The sequence below is a fragment of the Helobdella robusta genome (genome assembly GCF_000326865.2).
Source record: "Helobdella robusta unplaced genomic scaffold HELROscaffold_16, whole genome shotgun sequence".
Classification (NCBI taxonomy): Eukaryota; Metazoa; Annelida; class Clitellata; order Rhynchobdellida; family Glossiphoniidae; genus Helobdella; species Helobdella robusta.
The window spans coordinates 324,458-335,318 of record NW_008703893.1 but is presented as its reverse complement, the minus strand read 5'-3'; the positions used below and the strand labels follow the sequence as shown (position 1 = coordinate 335,318).

Genomic DNA, 10,861 nt, shown 5'->3' with positions numbered 1-10,861 from the left:
AAGAAACAGAACCAAGTTGAAAATAAATTATAACAAATACTGGAATGTGAAACTTTTCTAAACCTCCTAAGATTATAAACCATGCAATGGAATGAATTATAAAACTAAAAAACCAGGATTACAAATCGGTGAATCAATTCACTCAACCGTAGCAATACTACTCTCCATTGATTTCGTCGTGTGTGGCCATTTAAATAGCTTTTATCATTGGTTTCATCAATCACTCTCTTGACCATTAGGCTGTGTGTGTGTGCTTGTGTGTGTGAGTACATATATGTATATATAACGTGTTATATATACATATATAATGCATTTACGCTCACACACACACAGACACGCATACATACACAAATATTTATGTATAATGATTTAATTTTTTTTAGTTTTCTTACTTTTGTTTGTTTTTTCAACTGTTTATAATTCGTTTGTTTATATTTGTGAGTGTTTAATTGAATTATTTATTTATTTAAATTAATATTTTTAATATTAAAATTTTAAATAAAAAAAAGTTTTGTTGAAAAGAGGCTGAACGTTATGCATCACTAAATAGAAGGTGCTACGCGATTGGTCAGCCAAGGTGTTAAGTTCGCTGTGATTGGTCCATTTAAATAGATCAATAAACTTCCAAGGCCTATCGTAGGAATGTTAGGTGTTGAAATATGTAAATTAATTTGACAGTGTTTAATTAAAGGGTACATTAATTCAATTATCATTATAATGTTGTTATTTTAGCAGTTATCATTGCAGTGTAGCGATTTGTTCTTTGTCATCATTATCATCATCGTTTTCGTCATCTCATCGTCATCATTATCAAAACATAGCCCAAATTATCATCCCCATCAGTATCTTTATCACTATCATCGTCATCATCATTTCTTTGGACATCATATTCATGTTTGTCGCAGAGGTATATCACCATCACCGTAAATAGCATCATCATATTCAACACCATCATCATTTTGTCGTTAGTATTATTACCGTTTGTTATTAACATAATTTATGTGGTTAGGTTTATTTTTGTCACCATCATCATCTTCTTCATCATCATCATCATCATCATCATCATCATAAACTACATTAAAATTGTTTGTTATTTGTTATCTGCAATGATAAAAGTGTTATCACCATTTTTTAACGCTTATTGATTTTATTAAATATTTTTATTATTCGTCAACATCATCATCATCATCGTCGTCGTCGTCATCATCACCATCAACTTCATCCTCAACATCTTTATCATCATCATCAAATATACTTTGGGATCATTGTCGTTTTAAATATATAAATATAATATAATTAATATAAAAATGTTATTCCGAGTTCTTACATCAACAAACTTGAAATAAAATTCCTACAAAAAAACAAAACACTTCTAAACTAAATAGGAATTCTAAAAAATGAGAGTAAATAAAAAACAGTTGGTCAGTTTGACGAAGGTCACTTAAACTTCCTGTTTTGGCCCTTCATCCAATCAGAACTCAGATATGGAGAACCGCGGTACACCCGTAGTTACTCCTTTCATCGTAACTTGTTGTGTGTACTACAACTTTAAAAATGGGCCCATTAAAATTAAATTTTTATCTTCGATTTGTGTTAAATTCCATCAGTAACTACCGGCCAAAAAACACACCATTAAGAAATATTTGTCATTTACCCGCCGGTACATCTACAAATTTACCAAAATCTAGTACATCCGAGCCTATCGAAATGTGGTGCATCCAGACCTTACCATGATTTGGTGCATCCCATCCTACCGGGATTCCATCCAGGTGGGCAACGTTTGGAGACTTCCACTTCCTCCGAGATTCCTTGGGACACGGCACTGACTGGTGTTATGAAATATTTCGTGTTTATTTTTAAATTTCTATTAAAATTATTTATAATATTATATTTTTTATTATTTTTATACTTTTTTAATTATTTTTTTGACTTAAATATGTTTTTATTTCTAGAATTGATCCTCTTTTTTTAGACATAGCTAACAACAAAGTCAAACAAACTTATGAGTGCCAATAGAGCCAAGATAGCAACAAGAATATGAAGAAAGCATCTGGACATCTTCTTTGTTAGCTTATCCGTTGTATTTATATACTTGTTCCCAACGTATTACAACGGTATCAATATAATTCTTCATCCAAAACATGTGTTGCAAAGTTTATTTCAATTCCCAAATAGAAATTAGTCAATTCGACTGTGAAATTGAATTAAAGTTGTGACAGCAAGTATAAATTGCAACATGAAGAATAGAAATTATGAATAAATATATAAAAATAAACCAAGTTAAGTAAAAACAAATTTTTAAATATTGAATTAGATTACCTTGATCAAACACGACTTTCACACACTCACACAAACACACACATACATATATACCTTATGTATGTGTGTTTATGTGTGTGTGTATGTTTGTGCGTGTGGTGTGTGTGTTTGTGTGTGTGTGTAAAAATATATAAAAACTAAGTTTATATATTAAAAATATAGAATTATTGATTTAATTATTGAACGTCAGCAGAGCCCACCATCATTAATGACGTTGATGTTCGCTAGGTGCCTGTAGACACGGCGATAAAATATCATTTACGTATAATGCGCTGGACTCACTGTCACACGACAATGAAGTCGGTCAAATTGGCGTCGGCCAGCCTTGAAATCATTTTTATTTCTAATTGACTTGTTTTTAAAATAAATGATTGATTGTTTGGCTGGTTGATTAATTGATATATAATTGATTGATTGATTGATTGATTGATTGATTGATTGATTGATTGATTGATTGATTGATTGATTGATTGATTGATTGATTGATTGATTGATTGATTGATTGATTGATTGATTGATTGATTGATTGATTGATTGATTGATTGATTGATTGATTGATTGATTGATTGATTGATTGATTGATTGATTGATTGATTGATTGATTGATTGATTGATTGATTGATTGATTGATTGATTGATTGATTGATTGATTGATTGATTGATTGATTGATTGATTGATTGATTGATTGATTGATTGATTGATTGATTGATTGATTGATTGATTGATTGATTGATTGATTGATTGATTGATTGATTGATTGATTGATTGATTGATTGATTGATTGATTGATTGATTATATTTTTTGAAGGTACTGAAAATAGTTAAAGTTGGTCAACTCGTAAACTGTCCAGAAGGTCAAAAGTTCAATTTCAGCTAAGCCAGTGATCCTATCGAAATGTGTTCCACGAGTTGTAGACAGACTCATGTCATGAGGATGGTGGGATGACGACGATAATGATGATGATAGATAATTGTGTTATGGATAGCATATAACATCAAAAAATGCCTAAAAAATAGTTTGTTCACTTGAACAATAAGTTGGTAACATAAAACGCCATTTATATAAAGATCATTCCAAATTTTTCAAACACCACAAAATATCAGATATTAAAAGATATGCAGTTGTTTCATATCGATTATGATTAAAATAAAAGAGTTGCCAAAAACCAAGAGTTCGTAAATATAAACCAGGGTGTACGTTGCTAAAAACGAATATATCTTAATTCGAAAAAACATAAAATGATGGAGATAAATATAGAAGACGTTCATTATGCCGATATAATTCATACTGATTCCTTTTATGAGAGCCTGGCAGCCAGCAAGAACATCAAAGTACCATATTTTCACGGAATTTTCCTGCATAATGAATGCGCAATATGTGGCGAAGAATTTGAAGAGGGATCCATGGTTCTGGAACTTTCTTGCAAACACATCTTCCATTTCAAATGTTCCCACTTTTGGTTCAAGGAAAAGACCTCCTGTGCCATCTGTAGAAAGCAAGTCGCATTCGCTCAAAAAATATATATCAAATGGAGGTCGGTTATTGATGGTGAAGATCATTCTGGTAGGAAGAATCTCATCTGCACGATATCTTCAGAGGATAAATTTTACTGAAGCATCGAAATGAATACTTTTGTCGGAATTGATCTAAAATTTTGAGATCTCTACTAATTTTCATGTTTGGTAAACTTTTTCGTTGGATAAATATTTTAAACATTCAGAAATTTATTTTCAATGTCTCGTACATTAACGATTTTCAATGATTTTTTCGGTAAATTTCAAAATTATTAAAAAAAAATGTTAATGCTCTACTTCAACATGGAAACATACAAGTTAAAGTTTCATCGCTAGATTACGCGATTGTGCTTCAGGAAAGTCAACAGCTTAACGTCATGAAATCATATCAGCCAAATTTTAAAGCATTCAATCTATTAAGACATATTAAGCCATTTGTTTTAATAGAATGCCGTACATAATAATAATAATAATAATAATAATAATAATAATAACAGCTAAACGGATAGACTGATAAACATGTTACGATTCGTTCGTCAGATGCTCTCACGAAATTTATGATGATGATGTTGGTGATGATGATGATGTTGGTAATGATGATGATGTTGGGGATGATGATGATGTTGGTAATGATGACGTTGTTGGTGATGATGTTGAAAATGGCGTCGATGATGACGTCGATGATTTTGATGACGACGATTACGTGTTGAAGTTTACGTTGATAATTACCGAACAAGTTATTACATGAAAAATAAAAACAAATCGTTACTCTGACTATGACGATAGCAGTTATGATAATACGATGATGATGACGATACGACTATAAATGAAAATGATGGTGATAATCATATTTATAAATGTAATAATAACCACAATTATTATTGTTAATATGATATTATAGCCAATATACCCGATACATTCTTAAACATGTTTCACAACACCCACCAACAGAACTGATCAAATACAGGATGACAGCATGTAACTTTGAATCAGTTTCGTTTGATTCGTGTGTAACACTGGCTTATGAGAAGTAGAAAATTTTGCCACTCAACCCCTACTCAATCATCACAATACTTTACTCGCTTGCAATTGTGTACTTTAATCCAGCGTACACACACACACGTGCACAAAAGTACAAATGTACTCATACACATGCAAAGTGTACACTGCACATGTACACGTACAAAACATCGCACATACTCGTTACACTGTTGCGTTATCGAGATTATACAATCAAACTTGTTTGCACAAGAATGTATGTAATAAAATAAATAAATAAATAAATACACTTGTACTGTACACAAATTCAAGTCAAAACACACACACATGCACAAACACAAGCTTGCAAACAAACAAGCACCACATAAATAAATAATATACAAAAACGCAAACAAACACAACCATAAAAAAAACATCAACCATAATAAGATATTCATGCATGCATGCACGCATACAAACATCCACTCCATGCATGCATGCACATGCACAGGCACGCATGCATTACATATCTCCACATGAAAATTATTTATACAGTGACGGCAACCAACTTTTTGCATTAGCGTCTCACTTAATTAGGAACATAAGCCGACGCTTCCAAACATTTTTTACTTTAAAACAGTATAACTATGAATACAATTGGTATATTGTAGAAATCGTACAGTTACATACAAGAATGTAAATGAGAAAGTTGTATACAAAAATGTATCTATATATATATATATGTTTGTATAGACATAATTTCTACACAAATTTTGAAATTGTATAATAAATAGACATCGTATACAATCAAAAAGTTATACAAATATACAATTTAATTAAGAACGTTGAAACAACTGAGTTGAAAATAATATACCCTGCGTTAGGCAACAGTCAAAAAACATCTCAAGTTATAATAAAAATGAGTTAATGGATATTTTTAAATAAAATGCCACACAAACAATTACGATACACAAGCACGCATATAAACAAACACACAAAACACACACACAAACACACATACATATAATTGATGAAAATCACACCATGTTCCGCGTCAGTTAGCTTCCTGCTTAATTTTTCAATTTTCCTGACATGATAGAACAAAAACAACAAAGATTTTAAGGTAAATGACCGTTAAGTATTCACATTAAACAGACAAAGTATCAACATTGTAGAGATGCAGTATACGATTTACGATCTTCCGTCGGAAAAATCGAAAAATTAAATAGGAAGCTAGCTAACATGGAGCATGATGTGATTTCCATCAAAAAAATTGCATTTCTGACAGTCTTAATCCTATATATATATATATATATATATATTAATATATACATAGTCATATATATATATATATAAATTGGAAAAACGAACTACAAACATGTTAACGCCAAACATTCAGTAGAATTTATAGAATATTGTAAAAATTATGATCTATTACCAGCATATGTATACCAAATACCAAATAGTTGGCATTAGTCAATTTAATGTTTGAAATTTAAATTGATTAATGTCAGCAATTCGTTAGAATTTATACAATACTGAATAAAATATGGTCTCCATCTAACATATGTATATGAGTATATATATACTACTATTATACAAGGATAAATAATCCTTGGTTGCTGCCTTGAAAAATGGCTGACGCATATATAGTTGACGAATTAATATCGTATAATTGGTATTTGGATTGTTTAACTAGCGAGGAATTTTTGAAAAGTGGTCTGATTGATAGTTTTAGGGTTCAAGATATTGTTGCCAGCAGAAAAAAGTTTGTTAGAAAAAGCTGAAAATGTTTCAATCGGTTTGTCAGGATTAATTACATATTTTGCTGACAAAACTCAAATGCTTTTCTGAATTATTAGATGGTATACTTTTTAAAATAAGTTTTCTAAGTTTGTTACTATGGATTTTTATCGAATTGTGAGGTCTGAGGGTATTAGAACTCGACAAGCGGTTTCAAAAAACATGGAGCCAATATTTGATATATTGGTTAAAAATTGCGACGTTTCGAATGAATTAAGAACTAATGTACAGCTGCTGGTTAACAAACCAGTTGAATACGACTCGCCGAATGATACACAGAAAACTGCTGCAAAACAACCGACAATCAATTCTTGTCTAATTAATTATAATGAACGAAACAACATGGCAGCTTCAAACAGTGTTGGCAGTATTAATGATAATCCGCCTCAGAAAAAATCAAATGCCGTTGCTGACAGTAGAGAAAAACATTCAAGAAATGTAGCCTCAACTGCACGTCTTTTAAACTAATTGTTGGTTCGTAGCCTTCTGGCGAATTGAGAATTCCAGTCTCTTCCTCGCCCGTAAAAGAATATTTCATGTCAGCAACGTCGGTAAATGCGTGGCGGCTGATGTGCTTGGCTACCTCAAGTCAGTCAAGAATCTTTAACGTGCTACCCTGCTTTCAAGAAGAGGACGAACGAGGACAGGCCGGATGATTCGCACCCATCAACTTTTTTTCGTTTGTGCGTAGATACCAAATATGTGGTGGTGATAACTAGTGATTGGTGATTGATCGTGGCCTGAGCATGTCAAGGTCCGAGGTTGGACATTCAACTAGACTGTTTAACCCGTGTGATCGACAAGCAACAACAAATTCAAGAACGAAATCAAGAACGTCACTTGATTGATTCATTTTGTTGATAAACATGACATAGATTTTATTTCAATTTTCTGTCCTGTTTGCATTAACATTGTGCATTGAATTTGCGAGAAGGAGTTCTTTTAAGAGATGTTCATCTATAAAAGGCGCTGTGTAAATGTTTTAATAATAATAATAATAATAATAATAATAAGAATCCTTTCATGGTTGAAAGTAACGTACCATATTACACTGTCTTGATATTTAATACTAGCAATCCGTAATCGCTCCAGTGAGCTAAGCTAATGCCTGTCGCTCCCATTCCACACTCCTCTTAATGAGTCTTAACTACTCTTCCATCGTTTTTACCCAATTCATATGAATATAAATTTATTTCAATATTTTTCGTCACCCTCAGCAACCAAATCTCCAATCTATTTTCTGAATACAAACATGTCGGTTTCTTCCTCTTAATTACATCTGTAGCTATTTCCAATAAACTTTTTGTATGCTGTTTGACTGGATTGGATGTTTGTTTTCTGATCATTTAATATTTCATTAATTTTTTTCTCTTATTAAAGGTTGTTGTCATTAAATTGTCATGTATTGATTAGAGTAAGTGAAGACTGTATTTTTATAAAAAAAAAATTTGCATCACGCACGATAAATGAACATCCATGTATATTTAGATACGTTCGTGTGCTGTGCTGTACAAATTTTGTTATTCACGCACATGTGCGACTGTATACAAAACATACAATACCTGTAATATGTGTATGCGCACATGCATTTTAACACATGCAAATATGCGTGTTTGGTCTCACGTGCGAATTTTATCACATACATGTGTGTGCATATGTAATAATGTACCATGAATATTCATTGATTAATTAATGCATTGCAATGTAATATATATATATATATATATATATATATATTTATATTCATATATATATATGTATATATATATATATATATAGTGTATGTGTTTGTAATCGCGTGTGCACGTGTGTGTGTGTTTTGTATGTATGTATGTATATGTATATGCATATACATACATGTGTATGTATGTATGTATAGTGTGCACAAGAACGGAAGAGTTTAAAGGAATGCTATTGGCTGCCTAGTTTATCGGTCTGCTGATGCAGACACGGCTAATGTATTAGCCTGTGGTCATTGTTTTGTTTATATATATATATATATATATATGTGTGTGTGTGTGTGTGTGTGTGTGTGTGTGTGTGTGTGTGTGTGTGTGTAAATATAACATGTGTTTATATGTGTATACAATTATGTAAAATATGCATATAAATTCATACTTATAGTAATAGCTTTTATGTGGATGAGTATGTCTATGTATATATTATTATTTTCATTATTGAGATGTTAGTATTTATGTAACTCTATTTAAAAACTTTATCAAAAGCGCTGAATTTACAAAAGCTTTAATAATGTAACATAGAACTATAATAGCAATATATATCATGTAAAATAAAAATTTAGAAGATCTCTTCTTGGGAAGAACTAATTTCTTTTATTGGAAATAAAAATGATGATAAAAAAATTTTAAGTTATATTCATCGGATCATTTTTTTATAACTTTAAAAAAGTTAGAACATGACGGACGCATAAAACTTGTTACATTCAAACTTTACGTAACAGTTATTTACTAGGCCTTAAATAGCCGTAACTTTTAAACCGTGTTTCTTTACATTTTAATGTGAGTAAACTCTCTAACCCCCCACCTCTCGATAATAAAGTTACCCCAAGTTGGCAGACCCTGACAGATAGTCACAGTGTGTACATATGTTTGTGTGTATCTATACGTGTGTATATGTATGTGGATGCATACGTATGTGTGTATATGTCTGTGTATATGTGTGTTTGTATGTGTGTATTTGTATATAATGTATGTCTTTATGTATATAATGTAGATGTATTTATATCTTCACATAAACATATTAGAGACGCGTAATAGTATCTTAATTCGGTTGTTTAAATGTTTAACACGGCAATTTGTTTTTGTCACATGCCATATTCGTATGCAAATCTCCTGTTTGTAATTATCACTTAACCTATACACATGTGTAAATATATCAATTCAGATATATATTGCATATGTATACACACACACACACACACACACACGAACACACACACATACATACAAACTCTCTCTCTCTTACACACACACGCACACAATGATCCTCTGTATGTAATCCCTACACACACACACACACACATGTATGTATATATATATATATATATATATATATATATATATATATACATATACATTTATATCTTGTATATCCGGGTATATCTGGTATTGTATGCTTCAATACCTACACATACATACGTGGTTTTGTGCGTGTTTTTAAATGTAGTTTGTAATTTATTAGGCCTTTATTGTCGTTTAACTTTTGAATTAACCTCGGAATTTTTTTCAATTTAGTAGGAATAAGTATTTGAAATAAGTAAATGATATATATGCGTGCGTGTGCGCGCGTGTGTGCGCGCGCGTGTACGTGTGTGCATATAAGATACGTAAGCATATAAACACATACACACACACAAATACACAAATATATATTGCATATACCATACATATTGACATCAGGTATATACAAATGTATATCATATACACAACCGTATATACAGGCACCATGTATGTGATATACAATACAAACATGTGTATATATTTGTATTAGACATACTAACAATATATGGAAGAGTATCGTACATAAATAAACTTTCTCTACCTCAGTTGGACGTTAACATCAGCTAATTGCGAATTACGATGGCTACCTTATTATACGGTAGTGGATAAAGGATATCACATGATTACGTTTAAAAGTGAGTGAGTGAGTGAGTGAGCGAGTGAGTGAGTGCGTGAGGGAGTGAGTGAGTGAGTGATTGATTGATTGAGTGAGTGGATGATTTCAATTTTAATTAAATGTAATTATTTTTATGTTGAACAATCTGCTTTTTTAACACCTAGAATCTGTATTATAGATATTTAATTTAATTTGTAATAAATTTTGGTTTCTGTACATCAAAATATTAATTTCATTTCACATATTTACGTGTGTGAAGTGAATTTGTATTTATCATATGGTTAAAAAGTAAATAGACACACACACAAACACACAAACAAATAAAGATGTAATCGTTAGTTATAGAATAAATAAAGAAAAATTAAACATTTGAATTACTATTTTCTCAAATAAAATTGATTTCATTTGTTTGATCGAGGTCTATTTTTTTAAATATTAATTTTAGACATATAGACATATTATTTTTATTGATGTTAATTATCTTATTGACATTTTGGCGTTAATTTTTATTTTTAAAAATGGTTGAACTGAAATTTTCATCAACCGTTTGCAGATTAAATCAGCGAAAAAAGTTTAATAAAATTTCTGGTGTCATCCTACCATCGTCAT

General features: G+C 31.0%; 2 protein-coding genes across 2 annotated transcripts; one reads left to right on the top strand and one right to left on the bottom strand.

Moving 5' to 3' along the window:
• Positions 1-542: 542 nt before the first annotated feature.
• Positions 543-3,245, bottom strand: HELRODRAFT_169592 (hypothetical protein; the record flags this gene model as incomplete). Its single annotated transcript, XM_009015433.1, has 3 exons — positions 543-631; positions 1,655-1,826; positions 3,165-3,245. The coding sequence occupies 3 exons, from the start codon at positions 3,243-3,245 to the stop codon at positions 543-545; spliced, it is 342 nt and encodes a 113-aa protein (XP_009013681.1).
• Positions 3,246-3,559: 314 nt separating this feature from the next.
• On the top strand, positions 3,560-4,869 carry HELRODRAFT_169591 (hypothetical protein; the record flags this gene model as incomplete). Its single annotated transcript, XM_009015432.1, has 2 exons — positions 3,560-3,855; positions 4,737-4,869. 2 exons carry the CDS (start codon positions 3,560-3,562, stop codon positions 4,867-4,869), a joined length of 429 nt encoding a protein of 142 aa, XP_009013680.1.
• Positions 4,870-10,861: the final 5,992 nt, after the last annotated feature.